This window comes from Nannospalax galili, unplaced genomic scaffold, assembly GCF_000622305.1.
Source record: "Nannospalax galili isolate Female #2095 unplaced genomic scaffold, S.galili_v1.0 scaffold717, whole genome shotgun sequence".
In the NCBI taxonomy this organism is placed as follows: domain Eukaryota; kingdom Metazoa; phylum Chordata; class Mammalia; order Rodentia; family Spalacidae; genus Nannospalax; species Nannospalax galili.
In genome coordinates this window covers 60,338-81,256 of record NW_008339763.1, presented here as the reverse complement: position 1 = coordinate 81,256, position 20,919 = coordinate 60,338, and the positions used below count along the sequence as shown (strand labels likewise).

At 44.4% G+C, this 20,919-nt stretch overlaps 1 protein-coding gene across 1 annotated transcript; it reads right to left on the bottom strand.

Moving 5' to 3' along the window:
- Positions 1-59: 59 nt before the first annotated feature.
- Positions 60-19,767, bottom strand: LOC103735224 (zinc finger protein 16). Its single transcript, XM_008834372.1, is given in 5 exon segments — positions 60-629; positions 631-776; positions 779-1,311; positions 1,313-1,850; positions 19,572-19,767. Coding segments are annotated over 5 exon segments (1,983 nt in total).
- Between the last annotated feature and the right edge of the window lie 1,152 nt (positions 19,768-20,919).

The following is a 20,919-nucleotide window of genomic DNA, read 5'->3' as shown; positions in this document are numbered from 1 at the left end:
AAGGGCCAGAGGAATCAGAGAGGAATCATGGCTCAGCTATACTTCTCCCAGCCCACAAGCTACTCCTTGATATGAATCAACTGGTGTTTAACTAACTTTGACCGCTGGCTGAAGGCTTTCCCACAAGTAGAGCAGTCATAGGGCTTCACCCCAGTATGAATCCTTTGGTGCTGAATTAGGACTGAATGCTGACTGAAGGCCTTTCCACACTCACTGCATTGATAGGGCCTCTCTCCAGTGTGGATTATTTGATGTTGAATGAGGTGTGAACTCTGGCTGAAGCTCTTACCACATTCAAAGCACATGTAGAGCTTCTGGTGATGAATGAGATTTGAACTTCGATTGAAGGCTTTGCCACATTGATTACATTCATGGGACTTCAATCCATTATGAATCCTTTGGTGCTGAATGAGGGTTGAGTTCTGGCTGAAGGTTTTTCCACATTCAGTACATTCATAAGGTTTTTCTCCAGTGTGGACTCGTTGGTGAAGGATGAGGTTGGAGCTGCGGCCAAAGGTCTTTCCACATTCATGGCATTCATAGGGCTTATCTCCAGTGTGTATACCTTGATGCTGGATGAGGGCTGAGCTGTGGCTGAAGGCCTTCCCACAGGTACTGCACCCATATATATGGCTTCTCTCCTGTATGAATTATTTGGTGCTTCCTGAGCACAGAACTGTAACTAAAGGCTTTCCCACACACATTGCACACATGAGGCTTCTCTCCAGTATGAATTCTCCGATGTTGAATAAGGCTGGAACTCTGGCTAATGACTCACAGTCATTGCATTTATAAGGCTTTTCTCCAGTATGAACCCTGTGATGCTTAATGAGGTTGGAGATGCGATTGAATGGCTTGCCACAATCATTACACTCATAAGGTTTCTCTCCAGTGTGAACCCCCTGGTGCTTTATGAGGTGTGTACTCTGGCTAAAGGCTTTCCCACACTCATTACATTGGAAAGGCTTCTCACCTGTGTGAATCCTGTGGCGTTTAATGAGGTTTGAGCTCTGCCTGAAGGCCTTCCCATATCTGTCACATACATATGGTTTTTTCTCAGAATGGATTCTTTGATATTGGATGAGGTTTGAGCTCCACCTAAAAGCCTTCCCACATTCATTGCATTCATAAGGCTTCTCACTCATGTGAGACTTTTGGTGTTTTTTAAGGCTTGAGTTCTGGCTGAAGGTTTTTCCACATTCATTGGACACAGAAGGTTTCTCACTGCTGTGGTGAACCTGATGCCTAGCATCAGTGATGCTGCACTGGTAGGCTTTCACATTTATGTAAGATTGCCAGTGATTTTTAAGAAGAGTTTTGGTTAAAGGATTTCTCACATTCAGTACACATAAAAGACTTCTCTCCAGTGTTGGCTATCTGATGCTGAGCAAGATCAAGGTTTCCCCTGAAGGTTTTCCCACATTCAGTACATATGAATGGGGTTTCAATTGTAGGAAGCCCATTCTGGCCAGTTAGGTCCCCATTGTGCCGGAAGCTCTTGTAAGTGTTGTATGAATGTGGCCTCTTTTCTGTAGGGAGTCCCTGATATGCTAATGGACTTGGGCTTAGACTGAAGTTTTTGTCAAAACCATTACAATTCAGACTTTTCTCCCCTAAGGGATCCTTAAGGATCATGGTCACTGGTGTGGAGTCTCCCTCCTGGTAGAGGGGCTGTACCAGGTTTCTGCCTTCAGAGATATTCCAATTCATTTCTAATATTTTACCACAGAACTCTCCAAGCTTGGGAGACTGAGAAACATCACTATCACAATTTTCTGGTATTTCTACCTGTAATCCAAAATCTTCAGAAATGTGTTCTGTGGGATGAAACTCCTCCTTAGTACTGCAATCTGAAAAAATAAATATTAAGTCACAAGAGGAACAGGAAAACAGACAGATCTGAATAACTTTTGGTTTCATTTTCTATGGAGGAAGCAAGGGGAGCAGGGACCCCACTTGGGTGGTAGTCCTAGATCTTATGAAAGTGCCATGGAAGGGCTGAGGGAGTTCCTAGGTGACAAGGTTACATGAGAGCTGAAGATCAGCAAGAATCACCTGCCTTCTCCAGGCCTCCACATATCAAGAATGCACTTTCAGTTTGCCCACTGGCTCAGAACCAAACTCTGGGTGCCCCTCAGCTACCACTTCTGCTCACACCCAGCTGGCTATCAGCAAATGCTGTTGGCTCTAAGAATATATCCCCAAACCCAAGTGCTTCTCACCTTTCTCCCTGTAAAAGGAAATATCACAGGCTCTCTCTCTCTCTCTCTCTCTCTCTCTCTTACTGTGTGTGTGCATGAGCCACAACACACATGTAGAGGTCAGAGAACAACTTATGGGATTCAGTTCTCTCCTTCCACCATGTGAGTTCCAGGGATCAAATGCAAGTAGTCAGCCTTGATAGCAAAAGCCCTCACTCATTGAATAATCTTGTCAGCCCAGCTTTATTATATTGTCACACACTTTATCCTATGCCCCCACCCTCCTAGAATGCATTCTTGCATTCTGTCAGTGTCGGCTAATGGTATTTAGACTTAGTTTCAGAATTCACCAGCATGGAGAGGTGAAAGCTTGCTGTAATTGTGGGGATGCTCACTCACTTTAGGGAAGCCAAGGGGTTCTTAGGTATGGTGCTGGCCCATCTGAAACACTCTCCACATGGCTTCTCCATTGGCTTTGCTAGAGAGCCTTCCCCTAACTGCCACACATACATGCCAGCCCCCTACTCTTCTCATTCATTCTTATTGCCTCCTATACTGTTTAGACCACTTTGACAGCCTGGAAGGACTCCTGTTGAGCTCCAGTCAGGGACCCTCCATGATGCAGGATGCCCTTCCACTACGGTTTGCCAGTTCCATCTTCTCAGTAACCTCTCCTTATTTGTGACAACCAGGATCTGCATCTAGTCTGTACATATCTATTCATAGGCTGCACCAGTAGTACCCCTGCAGATCTTACCTGACCTCAGTCCAGCCTTCAGAGGTCTAGCCTCTCTGAATTTTTTTTTTAAATCTTTTTGAAGCAGGGTCTCCCTGTAGCCCCAGCTGTTCTGGAACTCACTATGTAGACCAGGCTGGCCTTGAACTCACAGAGATCCACCTGCCTCTGCCTCCCAAGTGCTGGGACTATAGGCATGTGCCACCATGCCTGGCTCCTCTCTGAATTTTGTATCTTAAACTATAAAGGATATTGCTTTCCAAATTTTCCTTATTTTTAAAAATGTTACTGGTGACTGAACCCAGAGTCTTGTGCATGCTAGGTAAGAGCTTTACCATTGAGTATATTCCTTTCTTTTAAATTTTAAGACTGGGGGGCTAGAGAGATGTCTCAGCAGTTAAGAGCACCCCACTTCTGACCTCTATGGGCACTGCATGACAAGGGTGCACTTACATGCCAGCAGGCAATGTACTCATACACATTAAAAACAACAACAACAACAACAACAACACACACACACACACACAAACAAACCCCAAAACAAATAAAAACAACAATAACAAAAAAACTGAAGAGCCAGAATGCTCTGACTCCATTTTGGCTAGCTTCTTTAGACAAGCCCAGACAAGCTCAGGCATATTGTACATGTAAAAGCCTTATAAGGTATTAACAAAACCTCTGACTCTAAAAGATATTAGTCAGCATATTCCAATGCTCTGAAGATAGCCCCTACCAATCAAGACTTTCCCCATACATAGGATATGCAAACATCCAATTATTTTAAAAAGATGCTTGGCGTGCACGGGTTTCTTTGGAGTGCCCCAATAAAAGCTCCTGCCTGCTATTGTTTGGGGCCAGACTCCATCTTTGGCTCATGAAGTCTGTGCTTGGCTAGCTGCCATTTGGTTGTTGTCTTTTTTTACTTTAAATTCTTGAATAAACTTTTAATATAATCTTTTTGGGTATCTGTGGGAATTATTCTTGATTCTCGAACCCTAACACTGTGGGGGCTTGTCTGGGATTCTAGAATAGAGACCCCAGACCCACGGAAGCACCACCAGATCCAGCCTTGGTAAGTTCTGCTGGTCTTTGTCTCTCCCTCTCTCTCTCTCTCTCTCTCTCTCTCTCTCTCTCTGGTAGTCTGGACATCCTGGGGCTCAATGGAGATCAGGTGGACACGCTATTGATCCCAGAGCTGGAGGAGAATGGGGGACACCCCGACTCTTCTTCTGTTGAGGGGTCACACTCCAGTCTGATGTGGAATCAAGGCGGGACCAAGCCAGAGTCTTGGCCCAGTCCCACATGGAATCCGGACAGGCCAGACGCAAGGTTCTGGTTGAGTCTGATGTGGAATCCAGGCTGGCCAAATCTTTTTAGGAAAGGAACAGGGGCAGCCTTCTTGGCTGACTCCATGCGCTGCAAGATTTTCATTTCTCCCTCTAGGGAACCACCATCTCATACTGTCCTCACCCTCTGCTCAGAGCTCCACCTTATCTATTGACTTTCCATCTTACTTATTCTCATTCTCATTCCTCTCCTTATATTCTTTTTTCTTGAAGCTTATCCCAGGATGGGCCAGAAAGTCTAATCATCTTCAGCTCCCCTTGATCTAGTTCTTAGTCATTTTTAGGACTACAAACGAGCGGCTTTGAACACGTCTGGACTCCGTATCAAGCCGACCTGCCTCCAGACCCTCTGTACCATCAAATGGCCCTCCTTTGAAGTTGAATGGCCACCTGAAGGGTCCTTTAACCTGTCCCTCATCTACATGGTTCAAGGAGTTATCTTTGGGGAACCGGGGCACCCTGACCAGATCCCATACATCCTAGGTTGGTGATATCTCTTTGCTGTCCCCCCCACTGGCTGCATCCCTTACTGCTGCCTCCACCATTGGGGCCTAAGGGGCCAGCCACTTTGTTTCTCCTGAAGAAAGTCCGGACCAAAAACCCATTGGGTCCCGAGGTTCTTCCCTCGGCACCAGAGGAAGATTTACTCCCGCCACCTTACGGGGCCCCAGTGAGTGCTCAGGATAGACCTAGGGAGCGCAGGTCATGAGAATCTTCCTCTTCTTCCAGTCCCTCCTGGTCTCTGTCCCCAGCTCCCATGGCCGAGCCAGCACCTCCCGTGGCCAAGCCCAGCCCAATGCACACTCGCTCCAAGGGGGAGGGGAGAATTGTAAGAGCTCTTCCCCTGAGGGAGATTGGGCCCCCGAGGGAGGATGGAATTACCCCAGTAGTCTACTTTCCCTTTTCTACTAGTGACTTGTATAATTGAAAGTTACAGATTCCCTCCTTCACGGAGAAGCCTCAGGCCCTGATTTCCCCCCTGGATACTGTTCTTTTTATCCATCAACCCACTTGGGATGATTGCCAACAGTTATTGAATATCCTGTTCACCACCGAGGAATGGAACCACATCCTTTGGGAATGCACATATGCGGTCCCTGGAAATGATGGGCAACTGACAGAGACTGAGGATTTGATTGTGGCTGCTTTCCCTCTCACACACCCAATGGAGGGATGGGACTATAACACCCCCAAAGGTAGGGAACGCCTAAAGATCTATCGCCAGATTCTCATGGGGGGTGGTTTCCAGGCAGCTGCTAAGTGCCCCACCAATTTGTCTAAGGTCAGTCAGGTGATGCAGGGAAGGGATGATTCTCCTGGAGCATACCTGGAATGCTTGTTAGAGGCTTTCAGAACTTATACGCCCATAAATCCAGAGGCCCCAGAGAATTAGATGGCCATCAATATGGCTTTCGTAAATCAGGCAGCGCCAGACATAAAATAAAAACTTAAAAAACTGGAAGGTTTTGAGGGCAAAAACCTTTCTGAGCTGATGGCAGTGGCGAACAAGGTATTTAATAACAGAGAAACCCCTGAAGAAAGACAAACAAAAGGGCTGGCTAGGATATTGTTGGCTGAAAGAGCAACAAATCCCAATGGGGGGACCAATCCTCTATGCAAAAGGGAACCCGAGCCCTGCGACCCCCACAGGAAGGTCAGCCCCACCTAAAAAGAGACCAGTGTGCATATTTTAAGCAGCTGGGCCACTGGGCTAAGGAATGTCCTCAAAGGACAGGATCCCAGCCTCCCTCCAAGCCCAAGATCCTCGAGTTGGCAAACCTAGAAAACTGAAAAGGCCCGGGCTTGGTAAACCTCCACCATGAGCCCTGGGTGACCCTACAAGTGGAGGGACAAACCATCGACTTCTTAGTTGACACCAGAGCACAATATTCAGTTTTAAAAGAGCCTATGGGAAAATTGACCAGTAAACGCACCTGGGTGCAAGGGGCCATGTGAATTGCTCAACACCCTTGGACCAAAAGAGGTGTAAACTTAGGTAAGAAGACAGTTTCACACTCCTTTATGGTGCCTGTATGGTGCCCAGAGTGCCTGTATCCCTATTGGGTAGGAGTTTACTAAATAAATTGAAGGCTCAGATTCATTTCTCTGGGAGAGGACCTCCTGATGTGACTGTACCAGATGCAGCCTATATCCTATGTTTACAATTAGAAGAAGAATGGAGAGTGCATGCCCCACCCCCTCAAAAGAGACCAACCACTATCCTCAGGGACCTTCAGGCAACAATCCCTGGAGTTTGGGCAGAAACTAATCCCTCAGAGAGGGCCATCCAACAGCCACCAATAATGGTGACTTTAAAAACTAATGCTTAGCCTGTAAAACAGTACCCGATGACTCTCAAAGCCAGGGCAGGAATTACTAAACATATAAACTGCCTTAGGGAGTTCAGTATTCTGGTTCCATGCCAATCTCCATGGAACACCCCTCTGTTACCCATCAAGAAACTGGGGACTAACAATTTCTGCCCAGTGCAGGATTTGAGAGAAGTTAACAGGGTAGAGGATATCCACCCTACAGTCCCCAACCCGTATACCCTGCTGAGCTCTCTCTCTCTCCAGAGAGAAGAGTCTATACTGTTTTAGATCTCAAGGATGCCTTCTTTAGCCTGACCTTGGCAAAGTCAACCCATCTTTGCCTTTGAGTGGCAAGACCCAAACCAGGGGTTTAATGGACAACTCACTGGGATGCGACTGCCACAGGGGTTCAAGAACTCCCCCATGATCTTTGATGAGGCTCTACACCAGGACTTGCAGGAGTATCGGGCCTCACACCCAGAGGTAAGCCTCCTACAGTACGAAGATGACCTGTTGATTGCCACTGAGGATAAGGGCACTTATCTTCAGGCCACCAGAGATTTGCTCCTGACCTTGGACCAATTGGGGTATAAGGTCTCCTCCAAGAAGGCTCAGCTCTGTGTCACAGAGGTAATATACTTAGGGTACATATTAAGAGATGGGCAGAGGTGGCTGTCACCAGCCAGAAAGCAAGCCATTATGGGAATTCCAAGCCTGAGATCCTGTAGGCAGTTGCGAGAGTTCTTGGGATTGGCAGGCTTCTGCCAGCTCTGGATACCCGGATTTGCTGAGTTGGCAAAACCCCTGTATGAAGCCACTCGAGGGAACGAATCATCCTTCCTATGGACTGAGACTCAGGAGAGGGCATTTCAAGAAACTAAAGGCTTTATTGCAGGCTCTGGTCTTGGCTCTGCCAGATATCCATAAGCCCTATCAGCTCTTTGTTGATGAATGAGCGGGAATAGTAAAGGGAGTCCTGGCCCAAATGATCGGGCCTTGGAAGAGACCTGTGGCTTACTTGTTGGAAAAGCTTGATCCCATGGCCTCGGGGATTCATGGCCGGGCTGCCTCAGAATTATCGCAGCCACGGCCTTATTGGTTAAGGATGCAGATAAGCTCACGCTGGGACAGCCCCTTATGGTCACCACCCCTCACTCGATTGAGGGGAGTCCTTAAAAATCCCCCCAACCGATGGATGACAATTTATTGGTTGACCCATTATCAGGCCTTGCTCCTTAATCCCCCTCGCATCCAGTTCCTCTCCAGCACTGCTCTCAATCCTGCCACTTTGCTGCCAGAACTGGATCTTGAGGTCCTGCATGACTGCCTGGAGGTACTCTGCAGCTCACATGAAACTCAGGAAGACATGACGGATGTTCCATGGCCCCAACCAGACTTAATTCTGATCATGGATGGAAGTAGCTTCATTAAGGAAGGAACCAGGTATGTGGGGGTGATGGTTGTCAGTTCATTGTGGACAGTGTGGGCCTCTTCCCTACCAGTTGGGACCTCTGCCCAGAGGGCTGAAATAATTGCCCTGACTCAGGCCTTAAAGCTAAGTAAAGACCAGACTGTTAACATTTTCACTCATAGCCATTATGCTTTCATTACAGCTCATGTCCATGGGGCTATATACAAAGAGAGAGGGCTCCTGACAGCAGAAGGAAAGATTATCAAAAATAAAGAGATCTTAAAGCTCCTGGAGGCCATATGGTTACCAAAGACACTGGCCATCATCTATTGTCAGGGGCACCAAAAAGGGGATTCACTGGAGGCCCAAGAAAACAGGAGAGCACACCTAGCAGCCAGAGAAGCAGCCCTAACAGCCTCAAACCTACTGGTTATTCTGCCTGAACCCCTCTTGCCAGAAGATCCCTCCTACTCAGCTCAGGATGATCAGGATTTAACTTCCCTGGAAAATACCAAGATCAAGCATGGATGGAGATACACCTCTGATGGGAGGCTCATTCTGCTGCATAAGCTGGCAGAGGACTTAATATATAAACTTCACAAAGGGACTCACCTAGGAAAGAGAAAGTTACAAGAACTCCTGACTCCGTACCATATCTTCCATCTAACCAAAATGATTGAGAGCTGTCTTTCCAGATGTCACTCCTGCCAGGTTACTAATCCAAGAGGAAAAGTCATGCCCCCAGCCAGAAGGGAGAGGGACACTGTGCCTGGAGTCCATTGGCAGGTGGATTTCACTGAGGTAAAACCTGGCAGGTATGGTTATAAATATCTCCTGGTCTTTGTGGATACATTTTCAGGATGGGTCGAAGCATTTCCCACAAAGGGGGAAACTGCCTCAACGGTGGTTAAAAAGATCATCAATGAACTAATACCAAGGTATGGACTCCCCTCTGTGAGCGGGTCAGACAATGGACCAGCCTTCATCTCTAAGGTAACTTAAGAGTTAATTTAAACACTGGGACTAATTGGAAGTTACATTGCACATACCACCCCCAGAGCTCAGGGCAAGTAGATAGAATGAATTGGACCCTTAAAGAGACCTTGACCAAATTAACCCTAGAAACTGGTGATGACTGGACAGGCCTCCTACCTTTTGCCCTATACAGGGTCAGAAATACCCCATATACTCAAGGCCTAACACCTTATGAAATCATGTATGGCTGACCACCCCCTTTTCTTCCCAAGCTGCCTTCAGCTGTGCTAATTGACTTGTCTGAATCCCAATTTCTTAAGTCCCTACAGGCCTTACAGATTGCACAAGACAATGTTTTCCCTTTGCTGAGGCACATCGATGAACTGCCACCAGCCCAACCGCACAGATTCAAGCAAGGAGACCTTGTTTGGGTGAGACGGCAGCACAAGGACACCCTTGGACCTCGATGGAAGGGGCCACACATCGTGATCCTCACCACCCCCACTGCAGTTAAGGTGTCCGGTGTCCGGTGCTGGATACATCACTCACATTTAAAGCCTGCATCAGAAGATTGGTCAGACCAAGTCCACAAGAGATGGAAGGTCACACGGGTAAAAGACAATCCTCTCAAGCTAAAAATCTCTGCCACACCATAACCCTTGTTGCTTTTTTATGTTTTTTTATAGAGCCTGCCCTAGCTAACGCCCCCCATGGACTCCAAAACCTCACCTGGGTAGTTAGTAGCACATCCACTGGAAAGATAGTGAACATCTCCTCCCACCTGGGACCCCCAAGCACCTGGTTCTCCAAGGTTACATTCAACCTCTGCGACCTGCTTGAAGCTTGAGAATTGTACACCCCACCAGGCACTGTAAATTATGCTTGCCAGTCTCCCCTTGGCTGAAAGAGGATGAAAGAGCACCACTTCTACGTTTTCCCAGGTGACAATGGTGACCAAAAAAGTACTTGTGGGGGCCAGGAGACTATTTCTGTGCTTCATGGAGCTGTGTGTCTACTGGATATATTAACTGTGCTGCCCCCGTCACTACCGACTTGATTCAGGTAACTGTGATCCAAGGCCTAACCCTTTGGCAAAACCCCAGATCAAGGCAATTTGAGGGACCCTGTTCCTCCTCTAGATGCAACCCTATCTCCTTGAGCTTTACCCCAAACGGAAAGGAATTAAAAACCTACAAAAATGGATTGATGGGCAAACTTGGGGCCTCAGGTTATACACCACAGGGACTTATCCAGGAATACTGTTTTCAGTCCATCTTCAGGTGGGTCCAGTCTTGGGGACCAAGATGGGGCTGGCTCAGACAGTGTTACAGCCTATAGGATGACCAACACCAGCCTTAACTATTTTTAAACCTGTCAAGAGGCCATCTCCTAGCCAAATTGTCTGACTGGATAAAACTGCTACTTTGCCCACAACTAGATCCATACCCCCGATCCGATGAGTCCAAGAGCCCTTGCAGCCATCCCCTGGGCTTACAAATCTGTAAATGCCACCTTTATTGCTTTAAATAATACTTCCTCTAACCTTACTATCCATTGCTGGTTTTGCATGGACCTGAGACCTCCCTTTTATGATGGGTTAGCTCTCCCAGGAAATTATGTTGTCACTTCTGACCCCACTGCCTGTAGAATACCCCCGCCTACAGGGAGAAGGAGACTTACCCTTACCAAGTGTATGGAAAAGGGCTATGCTTGACTCCCTCACATAAAATTGTCCCCCCTTCTTACCAACATCTATGTAACTCTGTTCAAGAGATAGGGGCTACTACACCTAACCCATATATGGTGCCCCTCAACTCCACTTGGTGGGCCTGTACCTCTGGCTTAACTACATGCTCCCACTCATCCATTTTAAACCAGGCTGGGTTTTTCTTTTTTTTGTACTAGTGCAGCTCGTTCCCCATCTATATTATAGAACAGACATAGAAATGGAAACCGGAGTCTCAGAAGAGTCTAGACCTCATAGGGTCATAGGAACCACTGCAGTTGTCTTGTCTACTCTACTCGGGGTTGGAGTAACCAGGGCAACTGGTCTGAGGGCTTCAGCACTAGTCCTCCAGGATAAAAATTACCATCTCCTTAGGCAGGCCATAGACTTAGACATACAATCATTAGAAACATCTATCCACCACCTCGAAGACTCTCTGTCCTCTTTAGCTGAGGTAACCTTACAAAATAGGAGAGGGCTGGATTTACTTTTTCTAGAAAAAGGAGGACTCTGTGTTGCCCTAGGGGAACAGTGCTGCTTCTATGTTAATCACTCAGGAGTTATAAAACAGTCTTTGGCTGTTTTAAGACTTAAGGAAAGGGAAAATGAATGACTAAATAAAAAAAATTGGTACGAATCCCTATTTGGTCCCCATGGTTAACAACTTTGATCTCAGCAATAGTTGGACCTCACCTCTTACTCCTATTAGCAGTCACCTGTGGCCCCTGTATTCTTAATGCCTTGCTCAAATTCATCCGAAAATGGATACAGACAGTCCAACTGATGGTACTGCGTTCGCAGTATACTCATTTAAATTGAGACCCCAGCCTTACGACAATATAGAAATGGTTCCACCACCCTAAATGTGCCATCTAACCATTTCTTTCTGCTTCTGTAATTTGCTTGGCTTAAAGATTTAGCCCTTGCCATAACTCTAGGGGGGAATGAAGAACCAGAATGCTCTGACTCCATTTTGGCTAGCTTCTTTAGACAAGCCCAGACAAGCTCAGGCATATTGTACATGTAAAAGCCTTATAAGGTATGAACAAAATCTTCTGACTCTAAAAGATATTAGTCAGCACATTCCAATGCCCTGAAGACAGCCCCTACCAATCAAGACTTTCCCTGTACACAGGATATGGGGACATCCAATTATTTTAAAAAGATGTTTGGTACACATGGATTTCTTTGGAGTACCCCAATAAAAGCTCCTGCCTGCTATTGTTTGGGGCCAGACTCCATCTTTGGCTCGTGAAGTCTGTGCCTGGCTAGCTGCCATTTGGTTGTTGTCTTTTTTTACTTTAAATTCTTGAATAAACTTTTAATATAATCTTTTTGGGTATCTGTGGGAATTAGTCTCGATTCTCAAACCCTAACAAAAACCTTTGAGACTGGGTCTTGCTATATAGCCCAGGCTGCTTCAAATTTATAATCATTCTGCTACTGCTTCTTGACCAGTTTGGATTACATGCATATACTACCATACCTGGCTTCTCTTATGATATATTTAACTGGTTTTGGTACAAGGGCAATGATGACTTCAGAGTTAGGAAGTAGTTTCTCCTTTTCTTTATATTTAAAGTTGAGATGGCTTGGTATTATTTAATTAAATGATGGAAGAATTTACCACTGAACTGAGCCTATTTTGGTCCTGGGCTTTGGTGGGAGTTTTTATAAAATTAAAAAAAGAAAAAATTTTTTGGAGACAGGGTTTTACTGTGTAGCTGGGACTGGTCTGGAACTAACTATGTAGACCAGGTTGGCCTCCAACTCATAGACATCCCCCAACTTTGCATCTCTGAGTGCTGGGATTAAAAGTGCCACCAGGCCCAGCTTTTAATTAAAACAACAAAGCCCAGACTCAGTCTCTTTGTTGTGGGTCTTTTCAGATTTTCTACCCAGTCTTGAGTATGCAGCAGAGTTCCTATATACGTCCAGACCGCTCCCCCTTTTGATGCAGATGCTCATTCTGAGTGGAAGAGTTTATCAGCCTTTGGTATGTTCCTTGAATAGAGGAACATATTCCTTGCCTGTTGCAGGTCTTGTTCTAACTCTTATTTCTACTTTAAACTCCTTCCTTTTTCTGCTCTCCTAAATCTAACAGGGACTATATAGAGACTTATTTTGTTGTCTTGACATGGTTCATGTTGTATGAACACTTGAGAAGAATGTGTATTTGCTGTTTTGGGTGGAGTGTTTTTTATATTTGTTAGTCTGTTTGGGCTGTTGTAACAAAGTAATGTAGGGGCTAGCAATGAAGTCTTAGTAGCAAGAGTACCTGCTTAGCAAGGCTCTGATTCAGTTCTCAACACCCCGTCCCCCATAAGTGAACAAAAAAACCACAACAAACTCTGAGAGTGGATAATTTATGAACAATAGAAATTTATTGCTCACAGTTCTGGAGGCCAAAAAGTGCAAGATCAAGGTTCCAGTGGATTCAGTCTCATGAGAGCTCGTTCCTCATCAATAGTACCTTCTACGGGTTCTTGTATGGTAAAAGGGCAAGAACAGGGGAAACCTAACTCCCTCAGACCTCTGTATAAGGACCCTAACTAACCTCATTCACAAAGGCTCTGTCTTTGTCACCCAATCCTTATCTCTTGAAGCCCCCCCCGACTTTTTTTTTTTTGGAGACAGGATCTTACATGTAGTCCTGGCTGGTCTGGAACTCACTATATAGACCAGATTGGCCTCAAAACTCACAGAAATCTACCTGCCCCTGCCTCCTGAGTGCTGGGATTAAAGGTGTGTGCTACCACACTGGCATGGCCCCACTTTTTTTTTTTTTTTTGGTCTTTTGAGACAGGGTCTTCCTGTAGCCCCAGCTGGCCTGGATTCGCTATGGAGAACAGGCTGGTCTCTAACTCATAGAGATCCGCCTGCCTCTGCCTCCCAAGTGCTGGGATTAAAGGTCCACCCCTGGCTGGACCCCACTTCTTAATCCCAATATAACAGAGATTACATTTCAGATTTGAATTTTAGAAGGACAAACATTTAGACAAGAGCAATGTGTATTAGGTTCAGTTAGTTGGTTTAGAGTGTTGTCCAGGTCTTCTATCTCCCTAGCTAACCCTAATTATCTTCCATTAGGAGTACTCAATATTCTAACTTTGTGATTCAATGTTATCTACAAATGTGTTGAGCTACATTCATAGCTATCCTGGGATGTATGCCTGCTATGGATTGCAGACTAGACATGGCTGGTAGATGTTCTATATATTATTTTTGGAATGAATATACTGAAGTCTCCAATTATTATTGTAGAACTGTCTATTAATCATGTCAAATCTATTGTGATTTGATTCATGTACTTTGAGGCTCTCTTTTGCTGTGTATGCTTCTTAATGAATTTATCCTTTTATCAGTGTATAATGTCCTCCTTTCTCTTATTAAGTTTTTGACTTGGTTTACTATTTCCATGGAATATTTTTTTCACTGTTCATTCTAAATTGTGTCTTTGAAACTAAAGTAAATCTCTTGTAAACAGCATATATTGACCATGTTTTCTTACCCATTCTGCCAGGCTGGCCTTGAACTCACAGAAATCTGCCTGCCTCTGCCTTTAGTGCTGGGACTAAAAGCATGCGCCACCACACCCAGCTTCAATATATGCATTTTGACTAAAAGAATTTGCTTTTTCCTTCCCTAAAAATTTTTTCTGTAGTACTGGACATTAAATCTAGGGCCTGTGCATATTAGGTAAGTGCTTTACCACTGAGTTATATCCTCAGTCCCTCACCCCCTTTTAAACCTCAAACAAACAAAAAAAATTGTATATGTGATGTATGTGTGTCCCATGTTTAAATGCATGGGTGCATGTGTGTGGAGGTGCAAAACTGATATCAGTGTCTTCCTTGATTGTTCTCCACTTTATATATTGAGGCAGGGCTTCTTGCTGAGACTAGTCTACTTAGCTTGCCCTGGGGAACCCCTCTCTGCTTCCTAGTTCTGGGATTACAGACAGTGACCATGCCCGCCTAGCTTTTATGTAGGTTCTAGGGATCTTTTCTCTAGGGATCCAAACTCCAAGTTTCACTCTTGCATGGCAAGTGCTTTATCCACTGGGCTATCTTCCCAGCCATCTTATTTTGAGATATGCTCTCACTATGTTGCCTATGCTGGACTTGAAATTATGATCCTGCCTTAGCTTCTTGAGTAGCTAGGGTTACAAGTCAGCACTACAAGGCTCAGCATTGATGGAAAGTTTAATCTTTAAAAAGCAATTACTAAAAATGAAGGACCTTTGCCATGTTGCTGTTTTTGGTATATTTTCATGTTCTTGTTCTTTAATTCTTTCATTGCCACCTTTTTTTAAAAATTCAGTTTATTTTTTGATACAGTGTCATTTTGATTTTCTCCTTTTTGTCTCCTTTTAGACAAAAAGGATGCTTATTTAGTGTTTACCATAGGGTTATAATAAACATCCTAAAACAACTGAAACGAACCTAGCCTTGAGAGCATACAAAACTTCTTCCCCTATATAGCGGTTACTCTTATAATTTGTGATAACAAATTATATCTTTATGTATTCTCGGCTCAAATAAATGGACTTATTAGGCTAGGAGAATAGCCCGGTGGTGGAATGTGTATTTGGCACATTTAAGTATTGTGTAGCAATTTCTTGAGATTAAAAACCTTCCACTTTGGAGGGAAACTCATTAAACAACATGATATCTGAAGTGAGATAAACAATAGGATGCTCTAAATTTAGAAAGTTACACAACAGGATGTTCTAAAGAAAGACAGTGAGGGCTGTGTGTGAAACAGCCCATAGTGCAGGAAAGCTCATTAAGGGAACAACTCAATAGCTTCAGAAAGTCTCTGAAACTGATTAGGTTCACTAGGCCCCTCCTTGATTGCCTTCCACTTTATTTATTGAGGCAGGCATATAAGAACTGCTGGGAGATACTTTCAGACCAGCCAAGTTTGGAGGAAGGTCAGACTGACAGAGCTACCTGGAAAGGATACTCTCCAACCTGTTGAGCTGCTTGCAGGTTGCGCAGTGTGTTCTAGGTTTCCTGCTTTCAAGAGGTGTCACCCATGCTGGGATGGGCTTTTGGTGATGTCTGCATTTCTGCTCCTGTAAGTAACCCCTCACCCATACTCTTGTGTGTAACCCCAATAAAACTCATTGGTTCACCAAGTTGGACTTCGGTGCTACCCTTACTTTGGTCTGTTGTTGGTTGCCTATCTGGGGTGAGTAGATGTTTGTTCATGACTCCCCAGGAAGTTTCACACAACAGTGAGGTGTTGGGTTCCATCCTCAACACTAAACACCATAGCCATGCTGTTTTTAAATGCGCTTGTTCTTTGTGAGAAATAAAAGGTGGACTTAAAAAGCCAGGAGTGGTGGCACATGCATTTAAGACCAGCTCTTAGGAAGTGGAGGCAAGAAGACTATGAGTTTGAGGCTAGCCTAGGCTACAAAAGAGACCTTGTCTAAAACCAAAACAAAATAGCAAAAGTGAACTCACAAAACAAACATTAAATACTTACTAATGTAATTACCAGAGTCCTGTCATCTCAATTCCCTTCAGCATTTCTTAGAAGGAAGGCCACCCTCTTCTCCCAAGCTATTGTTTATCTGGGGATGTCATCTTTCTTCTATGCTGCTCACATACTTCTTGGTTGACAGGGCTCCTCTTGGCACTTTAAATATGTATTCCTATTATGGTTTTCTGATCTCCTTGGCTTCTGCTGAAAAATAATCTGTTAGACCTCTACCCCTCTGGAGATAACGTATATGATTCTGTAGTTTAGGCAGGTCTTGAACTTGCAGTGATCCTCCTACCTCTGCCTCTCAAGTGCTGGGATTACAGGTGTGAGCCATCACTCCCCACTAAACTGTGGTAATAACCAAATACCCCTTCTCTTAGTATGTTCAAATTCTTTGTTTTTCATCAGTTTAATTATAATTAAATTTTGTGTGGATTTCTTTAAATTTATTTAAATAAATAAGTAAATAAACTGTTGAGTCTTTGTCTGTAAATTGAGGTTTTTGTCAAATTTGGGATATTTTTGACCATTATGACATTTTCTTTTATTCTTTCTCTTCTCTTTCTTGGGTATACAAAATACATATATTGGTGTACTGAATGGTATCCCACAAGTCCATTACATTCTGCTCACTTTTTGAACCTTTTTCTTTTTGCTCATCAAATTGGACAATTTTACCATTCTAACATGAAATTTCTTCATTTTTTTCTTCTCCCTGCCCAATCAAATCTGCTGCTGAAACTCTCTAGTGAATTTTTCATTTCATTTCAGTGTACTTTTTGGTACTAAAATTTATGCTTCTTTTTTTTTTTCCCTTAAATCATACTTTATTGATAGTCCCTTTTCTTCTTCTTCTTCTTTTTTTTCGTGTTTTTGAGACAGGGTCTCTCTGTAACTCCAGCTGCCTGGAACTCACTCTGTAGACCAGGCTGGCCTTGAACTCACAGGGGATCCATCTGCCTCTGCCTCCTGAGTGCTGGGACTAAAGGTGAGTGTCACCACACCTGGTGCTGATAGTCCTTTTCATTCACACATTTTTGCTTTCTTGGATCATTTAATCTCTGTTCATGGTTTCTTTTAGCTATTTGGATGCATTTCAGGTAGTTGACTTAAAGTCTTTGTCTACTAAGTCTAATATCTAGGTTTTTTTGAATTGCTAAAAAACTTGACATTTGAATAGCATAATGTGGTAAGTGAGTCTCTCCCTTTTAAGGTTCACTATTCTTTTTTTTTAAAATTTTTTTGAGATGGGGTCTCTCTGTAGCCCCAACTGGCCTAGAACTTGCTATGTAGACAGGCTGGCCTTAATTTTACAGAGATCTGCCTGCCTCTGCCTCCCAAGTGCTGGGATTAAAGGCATGGACTACCATTTCCAGCTAAGGTTCACTGTTCTTGATTGTTAAAGACTACACTAGTCTTTTCATTTGGTGATTTTTCTAAATTATTTGTACAAGAGCTGTTCCTTATCAGGTACATTGTTATGACCCCACATATCATCTTCAGACATTGTGGGCAGGTTTTATTTATTTAATATTTTATTTATTATTTTTATGTGTATGAGTGCATTGCCTATGGAGGTTAGAAAAGGGCCCTGGATTCCTCTGGAACTGGAGTTATGGATGGTTGTTAGCCACCATGTGGGTGCTTGGAACTGAACCCAGGTCCTCTCCAAGAGCAGCCAGGGTTCTTAACCACTGAGCCAACTTTCCAGCCTCTATTTTTTCACTTCCTTTTTGCACTGCTGGGAATTGAACTCAGTACTGTGCCTAACACTGAGTTACATAATCAGCTCTCAGCTAGGGTTTCAAAAGATTTCCTTAAACATCAAGAATCAAAGGAACTTAAAATTCCTTTCCCAGTGTGTAAACTGGCTCTGGTTAGGGGAACTCCTTTAACATTGTTAATAATGTCTCAGTTTTTCTGAAAGCCTAGCAATCAGCTGGAGCTGAAAACTTACAGCCTAGGTTTTTTCTGAGCTCATACTATATCCTGGGCATGAGTGTACCTTTCTAAATTCCCTAATTATGCTTCTGAAATTCCCTCATTTCTCCCAAGAAAGTCTCTTCTCAGCTTTTCTTCCTAGGCTCTTGGTAGCTTACTATACACATAACCATAGCCAACAAACCAGATGGTTTCATTTAGATTTACAATGTTTTTGAACTGACTGTTTTCCTGTCCTAGGTTAAGTTAGGCAGAACAGAAATAAACATCTTGTAGCAGTCCTTTCAGGAGGCCCAAACAGGTTAGAATCAACACAATAATTTCTGAGCAAAATCTGCTCCATTCCCTTTCGAAATAAGGGTCAAGGTCCTACACTGGTAATACAGGTGGCCTGCTGTCACATTGCCAACAAGCAGGGAAATGCATTGGTGCACAGGAAAGTATGAACATAATAAAGCACTTCTTCTGCTTTAGAGTTGCCTTGTTCTGATCTAGTGTTTAGTTGGTTCTCACATCTTTGACAATTTTCCAGATTTCTGACAAATTAGGTTCTGACAATTAAAAATTTTTTTTTAAATGTTTATGTGGGGGAACAGGTTACTTGGAGATGTCTACCTTGCTAATTTCTTCCACAGTGGGTTTTAGAATATGAGTTCCTTTCGGCACAAGTTCCCAGGGTCTTGGATTTCCTTATCCTTCTCTATTTAACATTCCTAATAAGGGTTTCTTAGAAAGCTACTTAACATCCTGCCTCTGCTCAGCTTGGTCAGCAGGCCTGTTTCCCAGGGCTACTTCTAGTGACCTCATATCTCTCATCTTCTACCTGCCTCCCCCTTCAGTTTACAGTATACTCCGTTTAGCCTATTTGGTCATATCTACATGGTAATGCACCATCTCTACCCTTAGCCTAACCACCTCTGTCCACAAAGGGTCTGACTGGTGTGTTCCCTTGTAAAATAGGTGCTGTCTGACCTGAGTAAGGGAAGCTAATGTTAAGAAGTCATCCTGTTCACTGCTGCAGTCCATAGGTGAGCTGGTGAGGAGTCTTTGCAAAGGGTTCTTTGAAAGGGTTGAGTGGGATAGGAGCAACTGGGCAATGTGAATGTAGCCGGGAGGAAGCAGGATAGAGTCATGAGGCAGGAGGTGTCACCAAACTAGTTTTTGGACTTAGCAGGGTTAGGCCGGTAGGGCAAAGCAAAGGATTTTGATAACTATGCACAGCTTTCTGTGTCAAGAGGGAAATCTGTGTCCTACTTAGGGTACAAGGGGCTAAGAGAAGTCAACTTCCCTTCTGACATCCAACCTTGGCCTCTTGAGTCCATGCATGAAGTATAACACAGATGATTCCTCCTTAAGGGCAAGATTAGGGTAATGTGGACATCATCATCCCAGAATGAGAGCACCAGTGGAGAACCAGTTCCAAGTACCTGGCTGCTGATGGTGAGGGTAGATGGATTCCCGCTCAACAATGTGACAGCAGAGGGGCCCACAGACTGAAGATTCAGAGTGGGTCATAGCAGGAGTATCACTCACACAGGCCTGTGTTGCAAGAGTCCAAGGGGATGGTCCTGGAGCTGAGGGCTTCACCTCTGCCTTCTTGGGGCACACTCTGAGGCTGGGCATAGCTGGAACCTGAAGACCAGCAAGGACACAAGTGAGTGGACACAGAGGCTAGCCTCAGCAATCCATTCTCCTACCAAAGAGATTCTTCCTCTACCTTGGATCATAGGTATAATATGGTAAGATGCTGTTCCCCAAGGTAAAGTGAGCCACTGTTGTCCACAAAGCATACCACTTAAGGGCCCTGGACTGCCATAATGAGGAGACCAGAATTGACAAGGCCTGCTCTCTGTTATGGGCCCACTCCTCTTCATTCTAGCTCCTGACACTGCTGTAGCCGTAAAAGTTGAGCAGTCAAAAACAACTGGTATTGTGGACACAACAGCCATCATACTCAGTGCTTGTCTATCCTAGTAATCAAGTTTGTCTGAGATATACCTGGCAGCAGCCATGATAGGTATTCATCTCTACCCTCCTGGAATTCCCTCCCACTGTACCAAAAGCCATCTCATTTCCTTTTTTGTTCCAAGGGTTCACTTCTGCACCAAACTTCTTGGTGATTTTGTCTGGTCCAAGGTGGCAACACCCATCATCCTGTGAGGGTTCCTAATCCTCGGCTCATCTCCAGTCTTAACTACTCCCTCTGGGCAGGAGATGGGACACTCCCACCTAGAAGCACATGGGCCCTTCACATAGATGAGTTCCTGATTGCCCTGTCCCCTCACCACTCACACCCTGCCCAGGAACCTACTAGGGAGCAGGGCTTGACATGCCTCAGCCCTTCCTGTACTCCAACATGTATCATCTGAGGAGTGGAGAAGACAAGGTAGGAAATCTTGGCAGAAACCTCAAGCAGATAATGCCTCTCAACATGTGAACTGGAGTTCTCTCGTGTACACATTTCTTTTTTTCTTTCTTTTCTTTTCCTTTTTTTTTTTTTTTTTTGGTTTTTTGAGACAGGGTCTCCCTGTAGCTCCAGCTGCTCTGGAACTCACTATGTAGACCAGGCTGGCTTTGAACTCATAGAAATTCACCTGCCTCTGCTTCCCAAGTGCTGGGATTAAAGGTGTGCACCACCACGCCTGGCTGGGTACACATTTCTTTTAAGAGTGTTTTTAAGAGTGTTTGGAGTTTTCTAGGATAAAAGATCATAGTAAATGCATCAGTGAGATGGGACATCTACTCTGGACAAGACAGGATTGAAGGAGAAGGGAT